General features: G+C 33.5%; 1 protein-coding gene across 1 annotated transcript; it reads right to left on the minus strand.

Moving 5' to 3' along the window:
* Window positions 1–9,067: 9,067 nt before the first annotated feature.
* On the minus strand, window positions 9,068–11,174 carry LOC126597435 (probable WRKY transcription factor 48). The gene is made up of 3 exons (XM_050264233.1): window positions 10,534–11,174; window positions 10,139–10,282; window positions 9,068–9,817 (listed from the first exon to the last, which is right to left on the minus strand). The coding sequence occupies exons 1-3, from the start codon at window positions 11,031–11,033 to the stop codon at window positions 9,304–9,306; spliced, it is 1,158 nt and encodes a 385-aa protein (XP_050120190.1). The 5' UTR covers window positions 11,034–11,174; the 3' UTR covers window positions 9,068–9,303.
* Window positions 11,175–23,813: the final 12,639 nt, after the last annotated feature.

The following is a 23,813-nucleotide window of genomic DNA, read 5'->3' on the forward strand; positions in this document are numbered from 1 at the left end:
GTGGTAGAAGTTTCTCTATTATATAGAAGTTCGATTGGAGTGGTTTAGTAACAATGAGCAGACTTGGTCACTGAGGTTTGGTGTTTGAGCATGTGAAAGAGGTCTAATGGGCAAAAAGGGGTAATTGGCTGTTTAAGTGTAAAGATTCGTTCCTCATTGGTTTGATATGTGCATAATCTTTTCTTTTGTGATTTTATATGAGTTAGTTTTTAGGTTGACACTTGGCTTATTCCATTGGAAGTAGTCATTCCAAAACATTTCAATCATAGTTTGGCATGTGTGCGGAAAATTTTTATTTTGTGTTTTGATGAGTATTTTTGCATATGTGTTAGACTGTGATTTGCAGAAATGTGAGGATTGTTGCCTTCCTAAGACAGAGTCAAACAATATTCTGATTTTTATATGTCGAATTGTGACTCGCAGATAAAGAATAATGGTTCTTTGCATATAAAGAATCAATCATGTTCAGAGGGTAGTTAATAAGAGACATAGTCAATTAAAAGCTTTTAGAAGATATCATTGTTTGATGAGCACATATATGCTACCTAATACCATGTGCTTCTTCACTCTTTTCGGCCTCTCTGTGACATTCATAGATATGATCATTACACTAAGTGTGGTAAGAGTTTCCTTAATCGTCTAAGTGGGTTTGTTTAGAATGAAATATTTTTGCTCACCATCCTAAAGTGATGGTGATGCTTACAACCCCATTAATTATCATTGGATGAATTTGATTTGATCTATCTACAATACAAAATCACGAAATTTACATTAATCAATTGATAATTAATAGGGTGTTGAGCATCATCACCACTTTAGAATGGTGAGCAAAATGCACTCATTTAGATTTTAGTATGAATTTTGTAATTGGACCATTTGCTTAGCAATATTTGGGATAATAGAAATATGGGTAATGCTAGGGAGACTAAATTTGTGGACTAAATTTTGTAAATTAAATGACTTGGAAGTTGATGATTGAATTATTACTTAAGTGTTGATAAACATACTCATTCCTATTAGTGACACATCATTTAGTTTGCAAATTTTGTTTACAAATTTAGTCTCCCTAGCATTACCTAGAAATATACCATATTTTGGTTTTCAATTTAACAAATATGGTATTTGAGTGTAGATCATTCTAATCCCATTGATAGAATTAATATCATTAACTAGAAAGAAATCATGCTTTTTTTTTTTTTTTTCAAACGATAGATTTTCTTGTAAATCATGCATTCCAATTGGATAGGTGGAATAATTTTGTGCAATTTCTTAGCTTAAGGCCTTAAAGGGAGGTGTAGAATAATGTTCCATGAGCAAAGAAAGTGACTGTTCGCTTGTACTCAATGATTTAAATGATCCATGCATGCCCATGGTGTTTATATTTCTCTGATGCCATTTTATGAGGGGTTTTAATTAGTATTGTAAACCCGAGGGATATGGTGGGGTTTTATGAGGGATATGCCATTTTATATTTCTCTGATGCCATTTTATGAGGGCTTTTATGAGGGGTTTTAATTTGATGAGTTAAGGATAAATGATTTAAGGATTTGTCACCTCAGCATGTCCCAAAAGGCCATTATATGTGTATGTATGTATTTGGGTAAAAATGGGTATATGACTCGTAGATTTATTTCCCTCCAATGTACATGACTGATCAAATGTTTGGATTGTTAGATAATATGGTGGGCGTTTGCTTCTTTTTTTGTTGCGGGGCTTGGTTGGGTTTCATCTTCGGCGTATGCAAAGGGGCTGTTCGTGGTCGGTGACAAGTACCAAAAATAACTTGGTAATCCAGTTGTGGTAAGCAAAGTGATTGCAGTTTCTACAATATTTCTGTGTTTTCTTTCAACCAATCCATTCTGTTGTGGAGTGCATAGACATGAAATCAACTATTGTATTCCTTTTGCAGCAAGAAATGACTTAAATGAATGACTTGTATATTCACCACCACCATCAGATTGCAAACACTTAATAGAGATACCAAACTGAATTACAAAGGCATAGAATTTCACAAAGATTGCATAGACATCCGATTTATTGCACATTGGAAATATCCAAACATATCTTTTATATTCATCAACAATGGTTACATATATAGTATATGTGCCATTCTAGAGACTTTACAGGAGATGGTCCTCATCTATCAGCATGAACCTTCTCAAAAGGTAAAGAACACCTATCAATCCTAGAAGGAAAATGAACCCTAGACATCTTCCCTTTGATACATTGAGTACATATACTATGTTGATTGTCTAACCAAGATTGCTTCAACATGACAGGCATTATTTCAGTAGTTGGATGGCCTAATCTTTGATGCCGTAGACTTGATTTTACCATTTGTCCAAGATAAGCAGCTGATTTGAACCATAAATTGCATTCCTTTTGAACTCTTGACTACTGGAATTTGAAATAGTGTTTTAGGCCTACCCTTTCCTTGTTACAGAACCTCAATTGTCTTCTTGTCCTGCACAAAGAATTCATTTTCATCATAGATAAACCAGCTATGGTTGTCAGTACATAACTATTGCACAAATAATAAGCTTCTTGCAATTTTAGGAACATGCATCACATTTTTAAGAATAAGAGCTTGAAAATTGGTTTTGAGAGTTGTAAAACCAATATTTTCAATGTTTAAACCTGTGCCATTTCCAATTGTAATTCTTTCAGAACTTTCAAAATGTATGCCATGATTCAAAGCATCCACATCTGCAGTAATATGGTGTGATGCATTATTATCAACTATCCAAAAATCCCAAGGTACATATTAGGATGTTTGCTATGCAGCCGTTACATTCAGAGATAGAGGTGGAGGTTGACCTTGAAGTGCATAATTCCCATATGATAGCACTCAAGAGCTGAATGCCTTCTTTTTTCATAGATTTGGCACTCAAGCATATAACCAGGAGATGGAGAATTTGAGTTCTTATGGAAACAATTCACAGTTGTGTTAACTCTTTTATTGCATATTTGACACTCTATTACCACATTAGACCTGTTCTTAGTGTTGCTAGACCATATACCATAACCATTTTGTCTTGAATTACTAGATGAGAAACCAGAAGACCTTACATTGAAATTCTTCCATTTGAAACCGCCATTGGATCTGTAGTTGTTGCCACCATTTGATTTGTTACCATAATTTGATTTGTAGTTGTTACCATAATTTGATTTGTAGTTGTTACCATCATTTTGTCCAAACTGAGGTCTTGCACCTGAATTAGAAATGTTTCCCAAGAATCCAAAATCATAGGGTGATCAAGGATAAAAGGAAGGTTGTGCAGAATGATGTTGTTGAGGGAATTATGAATTGTAAGGCTCATGTGGATACTGAAATTGGGATTAATTGTTATATGGTGATGGAGCAATAGTACCTCCCATAGTGGTTGACAAATGATTGTGTCCAAGATCGGATCCAGAAGCAGAAGATGATCCTTGATAAGAGTTAGAACCTTGAATATACAATGCAAATAAATTATGAGACATTACATTTATTTCTCATATCTCTTCAACACCTAAGAACTGAGCTCTAAACTCTTTAAGAGTTATGGATGATTCCCTGGCCAAGATTACAGTTCTAATTAGGACATACTCTTTTGGTAATCCTACAAGACTTGCTATGATCATATCATTATCTGACACAGATTTCCCTGCTGCAGTTAACTATCCTTGATGCTTTTCAACTTTAACAGATACTTACTAATTAAATCACTCCCTTTTTGTATTGTATGCAATTCAGTTTTCAAATTGTTTACTTTAGACTTAGACACATAAGCATATCGATCCATAAGATTTGCTTCAAATGCAATTTTACATCCAAGAACATATTCAATAGCTTCATCAGAAAGTATAGCCAACAATAAACTTAGTAATGCCATATCTGTAGACTTTCATTCAATATATACAGAAGTAATCTTAGCAGTAACACCTTTTTTAGTTTCAATTACACACTTTGGTAGACAAACAGTATTCCATCAAAGTGGACAAACGGTATTCCATCAAAGTGACCAAACATCTTATAACCTTTCAAAATTGACTGAAACTGACATGCCTATTTTGCAAAGTTATCATCCCTCAGCTTTATAGTGAGCATACCCAAAAGACTCTCAACTTTGATATTTATAGTAGCCATGATCAAATTGCTTTCAGATTAACACAAAGAAATTCAAGAAACAATGACACTTTCAAGAAAATTCAAAATTTAAGAAAGATTGATACTTTCTCACAAAAACTGTATACTATCTCGAAAGAATGACACTTGCCGATTGATCAAGAAAGATTGACACTTTCTTATATTCTAAGAAGGATTGACACTTTCTTGAAAATACTTCTTTCACAAATCAATTCTAAATCAGAAATTAATAGGAAATCATGTAAATGAGCTGGAAACTGCAAAACCTCTAAATTTGCACATGAAATTTAACATCTTTAATCTTTGAACAACCAATTAGAATTTTCCCAAATCAAGAATCACAGCAATTGCTACATGAATACTGAAGAAAACAAGAACAATTTCACCTGAAAACTGCTTCGCTTTTTAATCTCAGACTTGTTGAGAGAATCATCTGAAAACCCTTTTTGTAGAAACTCAACAACCGAAAGCTCATCCAAGATCGAAGACCCCAAAAGCGGAATTGTACAGCGGAATACTCCAAGGATCAGAAATGGTAGCTAGCCTTTGCCAACGATGATACCATATTAACTATACTAAAACTCTGAACTGAAACGCTTAAGAGAAAGAAGAAGCTGAAAGTAATGAGCGGGAGATAAGAGAGTTTTTGATATCTTTGAAATGAAATTATTACACCTTAATACAATATGTCTTGAGAACTTTGGTTATATAGTAACCAATACATGATGTATTTACTATATTACTCTTTAACCAACTTATTCCTTATAACTACCTTAACAACTCTAATGTTGACACATGTCACTACACTTATAACAACCTTATGATAACTCAAACCGTTTCTAGATTGACATATGTCACTATGGTTAATAAATGCAAGGTACAAGGTTGCTGCTGACAAACACAGGTTTTCAAGGATGACTTAATCATGGTGTTTATGCGGAAAGAAAGGTTCCCAGTTGGTACCTACAACAAATTGCCACGAAAGTATGGCCCTTACAAAATTATGAAGAAGATCAACGATAATGCTTATGTTGTGGATTTGGCAGATGTTATGGGAATTTCGTAGACCTTTAGTGTTGTAGATCTTCATACGTTTAATGATGAGTCATTGAATCTAGATGATAGCTCCAGGTTAAGTTCTTCTGAAGTGGAGGAGATAGATGTAGAATAGCTAGCACATGCATTCATGGAGCAACTTGACAAGCGTAAATCCAAGAAAACTCGGTCTTGACGAAGTTATGCTATTTTAGCCTCAAGACTCGTTTTCCAGAAACTAGGGATCTAGTTTTGTATTAATGATTTTGAGACTCGTTTTCCAAAAAATAGGGGTCTAATTCCGTTACCTTAAGGGGGGTGTATTCAATTGAGAATTTGAAAGACTTTAACGGATTTATAAATCCATGGATTTTTATGAAGTTTAGGGGAGTGTATTCAATTGAGATTTTGAGGGATTTTAATTCTTTTAATGAATATAGGGGTATTCAATCATGATTTTAAGTGAGTTTTTGAAATTCAAGGTGTATTCAATTAGAATTTTAAGATAGTTTATTAAAATCCTTAGAAATCCGGATGTATTTGATTAGGATTTTAAAGAAGTTTATAACATTCCAGGTGTATTTAATTAGAAATTAATTTTAAAGAATTTGAGAAAGTTGAGGAATTAGAGGGAATTTGAGAGATTTCGTAGTGTATTTTAAGCATCCATAAATCTCACCTCTCCACATGAGATTTCGAGGGAATTTAATCAAAATTTTATATGAAATCTCTACAAATCAATTAAACTCTATAAAAATTCGTGGATTTATAAATCCATTAAAGTCTCTAAAATTCTCAATTGAATACACCCACCTTAATTTATTTGTAGAGATTTCATATAAAATTTTGATTTCATTCCCTCGAAATCTCATGGGGACAGGTGAGATTTATGGATGTTTAAAATACACTAGGAAATCTCTCCAATTCCCTCTAATTCCTCAACTTTCTCAAATTCTTTAAAATCAATTTCTAATTCAATACACCTGGAATGTTATAAACTTTTTTAAAATTCTAATTAAATACACCCGAATTTCTAAGTATTTTAATAAACTATCTTAAAATTCTAATTGAATACACCTTGAATTTCAGAAAATCACTTAAAATCTTGATTGAATACCAGTAGATTCATTAAAAGAATTAAAATCCCTTAAAATCTCAATTGAATACCCCCCCAAGCCTTGAGACCTTTTTGGCAGAAATCTTTATTTCACATTTTTTCATGTTTTAGGAAATCTTTGGTTTTTAATTATTTCCTATTTTATTTTCCTTTTGAAGTTAGGGTTTTCTAAGATTATATAAACAACTTTTAGGGTTGTATTTTGACAATCTTTCATATTATTCAATTATAATTTTGAAGTTTCTCATATTTCCGGTGGATTCCGTAGTTTATGTTCTTTCAAGAATAATGTTATTTATTCTTCTCTTTGTCATGCTGCACCATAAAGCACAAATATTATATATGTAACCTAGACCTAGATTATATGTTTATCACAAACATCAAGTGATGGAGCACAGCTGCCTTTTGTTGCTATATCGCTGCAGGTGTATATATTGGTCCTCGTCTATTTTCAAAATTAATAAGAAACTGCAAACCAATTTTGCATAAGGGATCTACTTTTGACCAATTGGTAACTTGAAAAGCATTATAATTTGTTTCCTTTTCCCTAATTTCTAACTCTTATGAAATTAAAAGAATGTCATGCATGACGGGCATCTGATATGATATTGGCTCCCCTTTTTACAGAGATTTTGTACAGCTAGAAAGACTTTGGTCTAACAGTAAGGTGGCATGCAGCAGTGAATTAATGGGAATCGAACCAGTCATATTTAAAAGCATATTTCTCTGCTGTTTGAATCAAATTTACACGAAGAATCTCCAAATATTATTACGCCTTTTTTCTGATTATATAGAGACACTTTTGGAGTTCGATCCTTTAGGCATCTGATTATCTGGGTAGCATTAAACTTACTGCACTGCTGCATGTGGAACCAATATTTAAACTTTTCTGAATATATATATATATATATATATGTAGTTTATGTGCTCAACGGTTAATTTGAAATTGCAATTTGGCCACATGTTTCATAATTTCCGTTTGACTGAAAAACCTATTTAAGCCACTAGGGTTAGCCAAGTGGTGGGGTGATAAGTCCAGGATTTGTAACCCTCGAATGTAACAAACAAATTAACAAAAACCTTTCAACATACTATATATATGTATACATTGTACATTAAGCAATCCACCCATATCTCGCAATTGCAAACACAGAATATATACAGTTGTTGGTTTACTTCTATAAATATTAGATTTGATTCTACTTTTGGACCCACGAAATCCCTGTATATATGAACAAATGCGTGCAGACAATCTAGTGCAAAATGCAGTTGTTGAAGAAACAAAAACTCGAAACTTGAAATGGTAGAAAAGCTATAGTTAATTTGACAAACTTTTTCCATGGTTATTAGATCCCTTTGGTGTGGACACTGAGAAAAGCACGAGCAAGACATTGTGCACAAAACGACCGCCAAGAACTTACCTCCAAGAACTTTACAAATTTTCAACATGAATCCTGCTACACACGTACGGTTCCCCAGTTTATCTGATGCACTAATCCTACTAAGAAAAGGTTAAGTTTAAAACATACTCTTAATCCTTCTTACATTTACTTATTACTATATATACATTTTTATATAGTTTTATTCAGAATCACTTGTATTGATAGTTAATTGGTACGTAGTACCAAAATAGAAAACATTAGCAGTGCAATTTTGCAGACCGTCCTAAATTAGTAGTGAGCATCCTCAATTCATCACCATATTGATTTTCATCAGATAAGTGGAATTTAATCTATGTATTACACATACATAAATACTTAAACTCATAAAAGTATATCCGAGGAATAATAGGGATATGGCTAGCTACACATGCATGCATGGTGCAATTCTGAAAGCTTGCATCTAATGCTTATCTCTCATATATATATATAGCTTACACATAGATTATGTGGCTTAAAGTCCTGTATGGCTTTAAGTGGCACAAGAATTTAATACCATCCCCTAGCTAGCGAAAACAGCACGATATGGAAGACTTCATGATCTCCAATGGGTAAGAAAACCCATATTATCTTCAACAATCCTAAAAGCAATCCACATTGCACTTGCACACCAAAATCTTACACCATCCTCTAAAATCAAGAACCCAATCCTATTTCCTTGCCAAGAAGCTCACTCCATTCTTAAATGAAAAACAAACCCCATATCGATCGCCTACTCAAAGAGGAAGAGAATGTCACTAAGAAAAAAAAGTTAGTACTGGTGTATGGCAGTCAAGTAATGTTAATGATACACACATATATTACACATCCATTCATCTACGGAAGTAATTTCCACACAATCTTTTTCTCTCCTTACACACCTTTATTAATTGTTGGCTATTGAATTGAATAAATCAAAAGAGAATCACTAGACAAAAACAAACAAGAGTAAGAAAATAAGTGTCTGAAAATCATTTCTCATATATCTATCAATGCATGCCCTAAGGTATTGCATTTAATTGGCTATGTAGAATGAATTTTCATAACCAATGTATACTATAACCTTTTAGGGTTTCCTACCATTACTGACCGAAAAGTATAGGATCAAGTTCCCATGTTCATTCTAGATTCCACCTTTTCCCCATAAAGTCCTACGGATAGTAGGCATGGAAATACAAGGTAAAGATTTCCAAACCTGATCACTTTGCTGATTAATATGAAAACCAAAACCTAGTTATTTATAATTGTTATAAATTCACCCTCCACCTCCGTCCCCTTCATTATACGGATGCAAAGGTCCTACGAAATTAAACACGAAAGAAAACGAAGACTAGGAAGAAGAGGAAGAAGAAGATGATGAAAAGCTAATGAGAAGAGAAACAAAAAGAAAAATTATGTACAAAAGCATATAAATACATAATAAATTAAAGTAATATCTCCACGACGATATAAATCTCTCTCTAAGTCCAAAGAATAACATTAAAAGTTCAAGCACGTACGACTGAGAATCTGAAGGTACACTAGCTAGCTATTCAGTTAGAGATCGAATTAAATACCACGGCAGCAATTAACACATAAAACAATAATCAATATTATGATCCATTCTATTGATGTTGATGATGATGATCTTCTTCTTTGGGCTCCTTTCGAATCTGCGGCACGATATCCTGAAGAAGTCCATGGTCTCTAAGAAAATTGGTAGCCGAAGAAGAAGGGGGTCCTTCAAAATTATATCTCTCTTGAAGTAAACTAGTAGAAAATGAGGAGGGATTAAAAGGACCGCCACCAGCACCACCACCGTAGGTGGAAGAGCTGATATTCAAAGAAGGGGAGGATTGATACATATAAGCATATTGCTGTTGCTGCTGTTGTTGATAGTGATGATGATGAGGTAAAAACTGCTGAACTCCAAAGGGATTTGATGATGCCTCCGCAGCAGATATAAACCCAGTAGACTGATGCGGCAGTGGTGCAATTCCCATTGTGCCACGCGGTGTAATGGGACTTGGATGCGTGTGTTGGCCTTCGTATGTGGTGACCACAGTGGACGGGTCGTCGGACGACCTCTCCACCCTCTTCTTCACACCACAGCCCGCAGTGGTGCAACGATAATAGCTCCTGCGTAGACATACATACATTATAAATTAATTAACATTATTAATCATTACGTGCTCCATAAGAAATTGAGGGTGAAATTCAATTGATACACAAATGCATGTATAGTAACTATAAGTATACTGAACCAATGAGTGAATGATTGAAATCGGGGGGTGAGAATGAAGGTGAGGGGTTTGGAGAGATTTTTGTTTTAAACAACCGGTAGTCTACTCTAAAATTAATCTAAATTTCAAACTTGGATGTAAAGCACAAATTTTTAGTCAACTTGACTAAGCTCAAGTTGCCTGATTTCCGTCGAGGGTTTTGAGAAAATATGTATACCTGGGATAAGGACTATTTTTTACAGCTTTTTGGCCGTATTTTCGCCATCGGTAGCCATCATCTAGGTTATCAACCTCACTCTTTGTCATGAACGCAAATCTCGGCTCCCTCTGCCTTTTTTGGTTCTTCTTTTTCGGTTTCAATCTGTATTTACATCATCAATCAACTTGTTAGTACTCAACTTTCCCATCACAAAAATCAGAAAAGGAAACAACAACTTCCAATGACCCATCAACAAAGAAAAATCTTAAAAAAAAGTTGATTATAAAAAGAAATCAAAAAAATCAGAAACTATACTTGCTATATGTTAGCTGCCTGCACTATATTAGACAGGACAAAACATACACAAAAAACCTTAGAAAAAATCAAATGAATAATTAGCAAGTAGGTCATACTGTTTCTGGGTTTTCTCCGGATCTTGCTCATCGGCTTCCTCTTCCTGCACTTTTGTCATTTGGCCCTCATTATTATTCGCCGCAGCTTCATTCGACGACGAAGAGATTGAAGACGAGTTCGGCGTCGTCGGAGCCGTACTGCTGTTCAAAACCTCCGAGGTTGTATTAGTAGTAGTAGCACTCTCCCTCTCCGGCATCGCTACTACTGTAGAAGTAGATGCTGGAGCGGGAAGTGATCGTTGCTGATTGTGGTGAGGTGGCATCATCATGAGCGACGACGTAGTTTGAGGGAAATCGAATAGAGAAGGAGCGTAGTCTGGGATTCCGAGCAAGTCCGTGAACCCTCCAAGAGAACCCTTCTGATCTTCGCACGAAGATGGCATGTCGAATATGCCGGAAAAGGAAGGAAAGTTGGTCGGAATCTCGTCGGAGAAAACTGCCGAATTTGCCATGCTGTTGCTACGATCGGTGGTCTTTAGTTCTTCTTCTCTACCATCCATGGATTGTTTTTAAAAATCAGAAGCACATATTCCCCATTTGAACTTGTTCTCCAAGTCTCTCAGATATTGAGATATAGAGAGAGAGGGAAGAGGAGAGAGAGAGAGATAGAGAGAAATGTGGAAAGGAGGATAGAGAGAAAGTGATTTTTATTAGCTTTATTATATAAAAACCAAAATATAAAAGAAGAAAAAAGAGAAATGTTTTTCTTATTTTTTAAAGTGTGAAAGGACTTGGGCAGGGATTTTGGAGAACAGCTTGGCTCGGAGACGTTTCCCACCCAAACCGACACGTGTCGGTGGGTTTCGAGCGGACGGAGCTTGTCGACGGGACGGTGGCCGAGCATTAATGGATGCTGCGTGGACCCCTTCGGAGCGGAGGAGGGCCCACAGTCGTTTCTTAACGCGGGATTTTGACTGGTGGGGAACCGGCCGAGTCCGTAGGAATGTGGACGGGGGCTTTGGCCTCTGCAGGTACACGTGAGCTATCTCGAAACCATTTTCAAGTTTCTTTCGCGGCTTTTGCCTTTTAGGTTTTAACTTTCAATCGGCAAAACCTACTCTAACAACAAAAAATGAAACAGAAAACTCCTTTTTTTTTATCAAGTTACTATGTATTAAAAAAAAATTTCAACAGTATGTTATGGACGTGCACAACATGCTGAACCAAGTAAGATTGTAAGAGGTAGAAAAAAAGAAGAGTGCATGAAAATAAAATTGGATTGCTAAAATTACTTTCGAATCTTTAAGCTTAAAGAAACCATATGAGTTTTGCTTGTCTTTTCTTTTTGCTCAATAAGCAGCCTTATGTGATAAGTTCGAATCACCTGATCACAAGAATCCATCGCCGTTGATCATTATATAAAAGTAATCTAATGATCGATATTAAACTTAAGTTCAAGTTCAATTTATTAGCATATGTCTTTTTCGGGTTAATGTTAAGCGTTGTATTTAGACTCAATGGTTGATACCCTGCTTTGCACATTCACTAAATGATCACTTGTGAGAAATTAACGAATGAAGTAAAATGACTTCCTTATTTTTGGTAAAAATATTTTTATTAATATATGCATGTCTTTTTCGTTATGGAGTTGTTTTGAATAATTATTTTCGATGAATGTCACTTTCTTCATGGCTCACGCCATCAATTGTTATGTATCTTTTATATAAACCGCATGGGCCATGTGTCTCTCATCTCTCCCCACAAATCAAAATGTACGATAAAAAACCTAAACTTACACTTTAAGATTTAAAGATATCATACTTTAAAATTTGAAATTGATTTCTTTTCTTAGAAATAAAATGTAATTTTAGTAGTAACAATCCATAACGTATATAGAGTAAGAATGTCAAAAAGAACTAAGCGATCGCATAGATCAAAAGAAACAACATAAATTAACAAGTAAAAACTCATTAAAGCACGATGCAATTCCAATCACGGCCCATATCTAAAGAAACTTGCAAGTTGCAAGTTGTAGAACCATCGAAAACCATCGAAAAGGCAACACGAGGAAAAGACCACACTACCCTTTGATGCACTACAATAAGTCGACTCGAAGAAATCCTCATAGTCATTTTTCATGCACCAAACCACTAGAAAAACTTAATCCACCACCTCAACTTTGAACAACAATCACCCCTCAAAGCTTCGATTATGACTACCAAGTCAGAGCCGTTATACAAAAGCTCTTCTCAACAAAGCGAGAGAACGATCGAAACTCTTCTCGCGGGAGTAAAAAGATTGACATAACGGTGGATCAAGATGATTAGAGGAAAGAAAAAACATGAAAGGAAAGAGAGAAATAAAGAAGGTTGAAGTTTCACCATAAAACTAATTGGCAATATGAAGAGTAATCCAACCTCTTAAACTCTTTTACCTTCACATCCTCACAACAAAAAAAAGGTCAAACAGAGATTGCCGCTGACTACAAGACAAAGTAAGTTTTTCTTTTTTCTCTTTATACTTCGGAAATTATTTTTCTCTTAAATTTATGTATTTATCACCGTTAATATCTGAAGTGGTGTGGAAAATTTTCAAATTTAAACAGACTGTCAATAATACAGTAAACGTGAAATTATTTTGTTTATATGACATTTATGACAAAATGAAAACCTGTAACTTTTTTATATGAATCCATTTGTTGTCTAGTTTATTAAAAGACAAAGTTGAAGATTGTTTTGTTTTCTGTATGCGACCATTTTTTCATTTTATTTGAAGGAGAAAATATTTTCCATAATTTGTTTCAGTCACTAAAATCTTTTCATCAAGATAAGTGTATCCTTTGGACATATATATCGTCCTGCAATGAAATAGCTGGAGCTTCAAAAAGTGTCGTAATCTCAATGAAAAGGATATGTAGATTTTTATCGAAAAGGATATGTATATTTTTATTCCAGCAAATTGTTGAAGCTTGTAACTTGATAAAAATTTCTCTTCAACCTCACGCTTACTTTTTTTCAAATGAAAAGGATATGTATATTTTTATTCGAGCAAATTGTTGAAGCATGAACGTTTACATTAGAAACAAAAGTATTAAACAACCATTCAGCCTCAACATGATTCCATCTATGAAGGTCTCTCGAAACAAAATAAATTTCTCTTCAACCTCACACTTACTGGACGTCACAATTAATTTTGTTAAAGACAATTTTGAATTTTAACTGAAATTAATTACTGTAATCATACTTCGACAAAAAAAATATTACTGTAATCATACTCTAAAAAAACAAAGGAATTTACTGTAATTTATTTTCATACAACCCACCTTTGCTACGACATTGGCACCCAAGTCCTCATTTTTCCAGAACTCGATGTGGGACAATGGAGGCCAGTTCTGCCTCTTCATATGTGAATTAATTACATGAATAAGCAGAATAAAGCAAGTTTTAAGATATATTGGATTTTCTTTGACACAGAGATTTAAATTTATCAAATGTAAAACACAGAATACATGTAACGATTCATACGTACTTATTTATCTATGCAAGTAAAAAACAACTTATTTCTTTATGTATATTAAAGTTGTGGAGCATAAATAATAAGGAAATCGAGGGGATGCTAAGGGATCCCACGTGTCAAATCGAAAGGTTCACCTTTATCTGATCAGGCTTTCGAGTTTCAAAGCACATGCACTTTACGCGGTTTCAGTAAAATATATTCTACGATTGCTTCCATTACACGCCCTCTATTGTCTACACTGTCTTTTCCTTTTTTTATTTTACTTTATTTTTTTTATTTTATTATTTTATTCATTTCTTTTCTTTTTTGATATTAGAAAGATCATATTTTTAGTGTATAAGAAATTTTAAGAAAACTCTAAACAGTGATGAACTTTTTATTACTTTATGTTTTTTTTTGCATAATATTTTAGATCACAGAGAATTCATGGAGAGTCTCATTTTGCGAGAGTCTTCTTAGCATTTTTCTTACCATATTGGTATACTATCTCATATACTAATAAGTGATGCATACAGCCAACATTTAATCATATAAATTTATTAATTGACATGATATGTAAACATCATTTATCACATCAAATGGTAGTAATGGATCTATCTGAAATGTCATATATTTTCTTGTTGTTCTTGGTCTTCTGGGAAATTTCTTTTCCGTACATCAATTTCGTAGCAATATTACACCAATGACTATTGTGGTTTTCTTTATGGTCCAGCTACGTTATGGAAGTAATGGATCTATCTCAAATGTCATTAATATTTAATGATGCATCATCCTTTCCTCAAATTAACTGACCGTTGTTAGAATTTTCCTATTAACTTATTATTATGTAATTAAATAATGTTTATTCTCATGTGCATATTCGAGTGACTTGTTGTGTTAAGCTTCCTAGAAACACTTATCTTAGATTGCTAATTCGACTTAGGGTGTGTTTTGGAAGTTTAGAAATAACCAAAAAAGCATTATTTTTCATTGGATCATTTACAGAAAAAAAGAAGGTATTGGTACCTTTGTTTATTAGAGGACGTTATAATCATTATTTACTTCTGGATTCAATACTTTCATGTTTAACATCAATATATGAATTACAATAAATGTAATATTACACAACTCTACGATCGCAAAATGTTATATGGTAATAAAAATGTTAAAGTTAACAACATAGAAAGACAATGGTAATACTGTAATAAGATTGATGTTTACATTAAGATGAACATTTTACATTGACAAATAAACACCTAAAACATACCTGTTAAAACACACCTGACCAAGAAAAATTGATATGTACAAAGACACTCCAAAAACAAACCTTTTATGGTGGATTAATTTCAGTTGTAAATGATTGCGAGGTTCTTCATGCATGCGATCTTTTTGGCTAAGCTCAAAAGTTAACACATGAGATAGAAAAGGTGTGGTGCTTTCTTGGGGCTTCATGCAACAAAAAGGTCGATATTACGATTGAAATATAGCTAGCTAAGATATGTACCCTCACTATATACCACCTAGTTTACTGAACAAGTTTTCCAAACTTGCAATATTCCACGAGATTTGAGGTATGCATATCATAAAACTATTGGGTAATATGTGTGCGCGCTCTTTTCCTCCTTTTCTGGTGTCTTGCTAAGGAGCAAGGAGCTGCTACGAATAACTTTACCGCAACGAGTTGTTTAACAGTTTGTATTTATCTTTTTTTTATGTGACTGCGTGATACGTTAAACAATCACAAATCTTCTATATATAAAGCCAATGGAAAAGATGAATAGTGATTTTGATATCACCAAGCGTCAACAAAAAAAATTGGACAGAAATGCCCCCAAGACAAAAAACTTCAAAGGCATCCCAAAAATAATGCATCAAATAAGACAAGGGCATTTTCGTTATTTTAATAGTATTTTTTTAATAATTAATTTTTTTGTGGTTTTTTTTTAATTAGTACCTCACAATAGGCTAGTAATAATGTGATTCAATTTCTCTATTTTTAAACACATTCAGAACATCTTAAGAGGCGTGTAATGCCGGTTATAAAAAAGGTTATTCGCACGTGAATAATAATGTGATTAAATTAGTTGTCAAATGATTGTTTTTTTTGTTTTTTTTTTATTTTAACAAATGATATTATCTACACTAAGGGGGAGGGGGTGAGCTTAGCCTCATAATGGACTAGCAATAATGTGATTCAATCAGTTGTTTATTAAATATTATTTTCTCTATTTTAAACACGTTTAAAATATCTTAAGAGGCGTGTAATGCCGGTTCTAAAAAAAGTTTTTCGCACTCGGATAATAATGTGATTAAATTAGTTATCAAATGATTTTTTTTTTAACATTAATGGACGGCAAAGGTTACACTCCAACGTGATCCTTCCTTCCATGTTCATAGGTGTAAGCTCCGACATTTTCTTTTATAACACATTATATGACTCGAAACTTGCATAAACATAAAACTCAATTTACAGAATACTACAACACGATTAACACTTTTACTAATATTGTATCAACAAAAGATCACATTTTCTCGTATAAATATAAAATATGAGTTATTGAATTATTATATTTTTCTATCGCTTTGTGTGTTTTCAAGTTTGGGGTTGACACAAACGAGTTTAAATCTTTTGTGTTTATTTTATGTGTAGTCTCTATTCTGAATTGATCCATGTTAATAAACATAACTCTCCTTAACTTCGTTAAGAGAGAACACAAAATGTGAACAGTGCTTTTGGTGTCACCAAGCAAAAACATTTGAACAAAAATGCCCCCAAGACAAAACACTTCAAGGGCGTCCTAAAATAATGCATCAAATAAGGCATGGGCATTTTTGTCATTTTAACAGTGCATTTTTTAATAATTAATTTTTGGTACAAATTTTTTTTAAATTAGTATCTCACAATAGGCTAGCAATAATGTGATTTAATTGCTGTATTTTTAAACACGTTCAAAACATCTTAAGAGGTGTGTAATGCCAGTTATAAAAAAAAGTATTTCACACGCGGATAATAATGTGATTAAATAAGTTGTCAAATGATTTTTTTTAACAAATGATATAATCTACACTAAAGGGGAGAGGGTGGGCTTAGCCTCACAATGGGCTAACAATAATGTGATTCAATCAGTTGTTTATTATATTTTCTCTATTTTTAAACACGTTAAAAATCTTAAGAAGCGTGTAATGCTGGTTATAAAAAATGTCTTTCGCATGCGGATAATAATGTGATTAAATTAATTGTCAAATGATTGTTTTTTTTAACAAACTATATTAGGGGGAGGGGTGGACTTACCCTCATAATGGGTTAGCAATAATGTGATTCAATCAATTGTTTATTAAACATTATTTTCTCTATTCTTAATGTAAATTTTATAGAGACCGATTTTATTATGTGAATTCAGCTACTTTAATTGGTTTAAGAATGGTTTCTTCTAGCATGATATAAAATTATTCATTTACTTCATTTAATTGACTTTCCTTTTGTCAATTTACGCATATAAATTAGGGGTGGGCAAACGTGTCTTGGACCTGCATGTTGGGGCGGATCCATGAGGTTATGGGCGGGTCCAAAAATTATAAATACAAACAGGGCGGGGCGAGCTGGTTATAAAAATTGGAGAAAACGAGCCCCCGGCCCGGACCGTTCATTGCCTACCTAAATGAATAACCCTCTATCTCTCTACCCATTCACTCAACTGTTAACTCTGCCCTTACCTTTGATCTCTCCAACACCACTTCGAGTCTCCTCCCTCGATCTCTCCTCCTTTGAATCTCTTTTCCTCTCTCGTCTCAGACCTCAATCTCAAACCCAGGATTCCATCTCTGTACGCGGTACATCGATTCTCCACACTTTCTCGTTCTCCCTCCCGCCCGTAGTGATTGAGTCGACTTCGATTGTGTCGACTCCACAGCAGCCAACTACCATCACTATCGTCCTCGCCGAACACCACCATCATCCAGCAAATCCCTAGGTAATTTATGAATTAGGGTTTATGATTTAGGAATTTTGTAGGTTTCTGATTTTGTTTTGATTCATCAACTAGTGTAAGACGAGGGTGGAGGTCTTGGATCTGTGAGGAAGACGACGTCTCTGGTTCGATTTGCCGATTTGAACAATTTGGTAATTTGTGAGATTGATTTGATGTAGTTTTGTGTGTAAGAGTAATGGGTTCTATTAGAAACTATGGATATGGGATTTCATGGTTTACTTATTTTGGGATATGCATGGAAGAATCGTTAACATGTGCGGAGTATATACATTGATTTGGTTGTGTTTAAACACATGCAGTGCAGAAATGTTTGTAGGATTTGTTTTTCCGTGTTATGAGTAGTGCAAACTACAAATGAGTGTCTAAAATGGTTGGTTTTGCTTCTGCTTTTGCTCAGCAGATTGGCGCCGTTCCAAAATCGTAAAAAAAAAAAGTAATTGGATTCGTGGACCAGTCCCAAACCAACCCGTTTAGGTCCGGTTCCCAAACTCAAAATCCTTCTACCTAACCCGGCCTAGCCTGTTACATTTTAAAACGGGTAGGGCCAGGTTCCTCCAAATTTAGGCCCAGCTCGACCCATGCCCATCCCTAATATAAATACATTCAAAACGTGTAAGTCACACGTAGCACGCCGTGATTCAAAAAATGTCTTATGCACACGTGAGCGTGTGTATGAAGGCTAGTATATATAATATCTGTTGCAAGTAAGATTATCTTGCTAATTGTACAATGTTTTTTCAGAAGTACATCACACCACTGTGAAAAGTTATATTTTATAGGGTGGAAGATTCTTTCTCATCCTAATTTCTTTCTCCTTCCCTCCCCTCCTATATGAACGGCTACAGTTAAGTTACGTTAATATTTTATATTAATTTCTTATAAAGACAAAAAACAAAATGTGAGAGCAAAAAATAGAAAGAGAAATAACGAGAATCCTACTTCGTATTCGAGACCTAGTTGACTCTGTTTTGCTTAGTAGGTAAGCTTTTGGGAGAACGTGAGATCAGACCGAAAAACAAAGGGTAAATTCCTAAAGCGTAGCCAGGGTTTTCACATAGATTCCTTTCACATGCATTCAACAGCACCAAATAAACACAAACCCTACTATTTGGAGACCGTGTAAAGCACGATATGCATTGGGGGCGTGGTGACTGACGGATGATGATCTGATACATGTTCGTATTGGACTCCCTAGGACACATCGAAGGTGACCCATAATTTACGTTTGACTACAGGGTTTCCGAGTCAGATGCTGTACCGGCCGATATGCATGTCGTGTGTGGGGATCTGAAAAACTCAAAACGCATAGGTCAATAGTCAAATCTTTGAATATTTGTTTCTTCAACGACACCAAAACAGCGAAGTTTTATCTTTTCCTTTTTAATTTTTCTTGTTTGCTGCACAGAATACACTCAAAACAGCTTTGGTTGCGAGCCCTTTTAATTACATGTGGGGTTTGGGGTGGCTTAAACTTTCCTTAAAACTTAAAAGGCTTCTAATATGCATTGATGGGGATAACAATATTGCATGCCTTTTACATCTCTGTTGCATTGTATTCTTTTGGTTTGTTTTTAAACCAGAAGTCAATGAGCAAGTTACTAGGAAAATGAAAGAGGTTGAGGAATATAAAGTTAGTGGTGACCACATTTTATTATATGACGTCTCAAAACCAATACGGAGTTGGTAAGTTAAAGCATTTTGATAGTGTCAAGTTATCCAACATGATTTGTCAAAAAAAAAAAAGTTATCCAACATGATTAATTACACATATTTAGTAATGTTAATTATTTTGAGAAATTTTATCTATGCAACACTTTCTTCTATGCGTACTCATGTTTATTTTTAGCTTTACAATTGAATAAATTAACAGAAAATCAATAAAAAATAAATAACCAAGGATGTGTTGAAGGACAATAAAAGTGCATGAAAATGATTTTGCATTCCATGAAACAAAATGCTCCAAATACAACTTAAGTTTTAGAAAAAAAGAGAAAATTTTGAAACAAACGAATAAGAATAATGCATCTTCTAATAGTGTTCATAATATTTGTTTGTGTGATTAAAATTTGTTCCACATCATACATGAAAAGGAGAGATAAACCTCTAAAAGTTGATGTGACATCATTTAATTTGTTCATTCGATTGCATGCATGTATAATGCAATAGGATGTGATACAAAGGACAGTCTTGAAGGAAAATTATATTTTTAGATTATGTGGCAGCCCAAATTGCCCAATATAGCCTTGTATGTATGTTTTTTACTTAATTAATACCTCCAACAATAAAAATTATAAATTCAAACCTGAATATATACCATGAACAATGTTCACGTATAAATTAATTGATACACAGGGTATATAATTCATTGTACCTTGAATGAATGCAACTTCAATAAATTAACAAACCCTAATTTTTTTTCAGAAAATTCTTTTTAATATCTTGAACTAAAAGGCATCAAGATATTGCATGCAGTTGGCCGTTTGAATAAGAACGATTCAGTAGCACCTTTTATAGTGCATTCTCAATAAACTAAAAGGGCTAAGATTCTCTTCTCTTCCACATTATTGCTTATAAAAGCAGAGGAATCATTAGTGGCTGCTGTCTTGGTGCAAACTTGCTTTATTATAGGCAGCATCGACCGATCAAACCCTAAAAATTACAACTTCCAACTGCCCTATTCGAGCTCTATCAAGCCTGCTAACACACACACACACACACACACACACACACACACACACATATATATATATATATATATATATATATATATATCTTATCACCGACCACTTTATTATATACTTCATATCTTTACATATATGTTTCAGAATCTAAAGTGTGAACTTTCATAAGTTTTAGATGGCTTCAACTGTCTTCTAAAATTTTAGGTATGCAGATAGATTGGAACGAATTATTGACATGCATATAGTCAACCTACAGTTTGAATATCTTTATAATTATTTTACAAACAAAATATATTTTGGAAATAATGAATGGTTGTGGACCTTCTGGTGCATGCATTCGACATTTCTATTGCCTTTGGATTTTTCTGGTAAACAGTCACAAAGCAAACTTCAAAACCAAATGTTTGGAATCGGCTTACTAAATTAGGTTTACTATGTCGACGTCTATCAAATTAGTTTAGAATTTTCTGAATGCCCATTTGATTCCCATTTTGACAGAATAAAAAAATGTGAAAGTAAAATCATTTTGGTGCTTCAAAAACAAGTTTAAATATGACTAATGCTGATCATTTAATTAGCATAACGCAAATCAAATTTATTTGGTTTAGAAGTCGCTTTCTAGGATTCGTTTTCTAGATTAATGTTGACATCATTTATTAATATTATATGGTGCAAAATGAAATTGGAGCTTAGGTTCTACAGAAAGCAATTTTTAAAAACTATATAGCGAACTACCATTTATTCTTCCTTCATTATATATATTGATTAGTTAAGCTTAAGCAGGATCCTGAAAGATTTTCTTTTATTAATTAACATATATATATTATATATACAGGTGACGTTTTACCATAGTGGATAAAACAATGATGTCAATGCACTTTGGTACAAGTTCGATCATCACCAATCCTCCTCTTCCCTAACAACTAACAATTTAACCTTCAACTCAAAAGGTTAAACCTATTAACCCTTTCGTTAAAAAAAAAACATATTATATTTTAATTTAATTATTACGAATATTAAAGTCATAGTTGTGGACCCCTGAACTTATCCTTTCACTAGGTCAATACCTTCTTAGAAGTTAGAAGTCTCTCTTCTCCAATCCCTCCAATACCACAATAAGATTGTTGTTTAAAGGTCTTGATGGTCGACCTAATGACCCTTGACCAACAATATAATATTTTTTTCTGTAGACATCCACAAATAAGTTATCTCCATTTTTTGGGACCAACGGTGATGCAATGTTAAAATTTAAAACCGTTGAGAAATTAAGATGCTAAGATCATACTAAAAGACACAGTACATATCATATTTAAAAGCCATATATATATATATATATATAACAAATTAATCATCGATGGTAATAGAAAACCCTCATTTTTCTGTTTTCATTAAGCAGGGTGAATTATTCTAACTTGAGACCTTTTGAACATTGTAGAAGAGAAATACCCTTCTTTTAGTTGTATATCATACAAAAACTTCTTCTTAGTGCATTATATATCGAATTAAGAAATAGACTCAAAACCTCTATTAAATTGCATAAATGGCTAAAAAACATTGTATTTTTAAGCTGAGTAATGTTATTCATACTACGTTTTTATACCACATTTTTATACCATCTTAGGTGGCATTTGATGTGGACAGCCACATCATTTGAATTAATCATATTTTTGAATTTAGTTCATTGTTTAATAAACTAATAATGAAGAAAAACTAGTTAATTAAATGACGATTGTGGTATATGAAAAGGCTTTCTCCTTCATTTCCTTGGGTTTTGTAAAATTTTCAAATGATGTGGCTGTCCACATCAGATGTCACCTAAGGTGGTATAGAAATGTGGTATAAAAACATGGTATGAATAACATTACTCTTTTAAGCTTGATATGAAATGGTGAAAAAAGAAGAATAACGAGAGTCAAACTCTTATTATAAATGTATAAAAAAGTGATCATGTTTTTAAGCTTGATAAAAAATGCTGAAAAAGACAAATGATGTAAGTTAAACTCATATTCACTACAAAAGAAGATCATTTTCAGACGAAATTATTTTGTCAGACCAAATAAAGTTTCGTCGCCAATAATCTTGCTCGACAATATTCCATCAGGCAATGTTCGTCATACAAACATCGTCGTAGTAGATTTTACCCAACGAATAGTACAAAGTACAAAGTGTTCAACTCAACTATTGAAGCTAATGCAGCGGAAAATACTGCAAAGAAAAACCATTGAAGCTAATGCAAGCTAAATTTTAACAAATATTACCATATTTATATCATAATCTATCTAATATATCATGTATAGTTATATGATTGGGTGACATATACCGTGTGTGTAGCCAATTCCAAGCCTTTGACTGTCTAATACTTCTAGACGTTTGATGAGTGAACACCCCAACGATGATTGCGGCGAATTAAAGTTACTCTAATCCCTCTTTGCTATTTTTTTAATCACTCACTTTGAGACCCAATTTTTAATAACATTATTTTTAGACTCCATCTTGTGATTTTAACATCTTGGCCGCACATGGGAGGTCAAAGTCAACAGTTTTCTTTGTTTAACTATAAACTAAATGTATTAAGTTATTCTAATTGCAACAATGCTAAAACGCGTTTAAAGAAACAAAACGACAAAGTGACTTTAATTACTAGGCAATAAAGACAAACCCGCATGGATTTGCGTGCACGGCTCTATAAAATATTTGTGTGTGATTCCTTCTCCTTTTCGAGCCATGATTGCATATTTACGCACCCTCACGTAAAACCCTACTTGTTTTCCCGCTCTTTTTCTATCTTGTTGTAAATTTCTTTTTACACTTGGTTCCAAATTTTCAACTCGGAAATTAACCCAGAAAAATATAAAAACTACAGACCAAATGATATTGGAAATTAGATTTTTAAGGTTATTGACCACAAAAAAAGTTAATAAAAAACTAACTAGGGTATGAAAGATATTTTACTCTGGGCAATTGCTACTGGTATAAACTGCGTAATTGTGCATAATTTCTTAAATTTATGATAACATGGATATATATATATATATATATATATATATATATATATATATATATATATATATATATAATCTAACGATGATTTTAAAAGGATGATTTTATAAGAACCAAAGTCTCCAGTTCACTATAAACTATGAGAACCTCAAAACTTGTTGGTATGATAAAATAT

Source organism: Malus sylvestris, chromosome 13, assembly GCF_916048215.2.
Source record: "Malus sylvestris chromosome 13, drMalSylv7.2, whole genome shotgun sequence".
In the NCBI taxonomy this organism is placed as follows: Eukaryota; Viridiplantae; Streptophyta; class Magnoliopsida; order Rosales; family Rosaceae; genus Malus; species Malus sylvestris.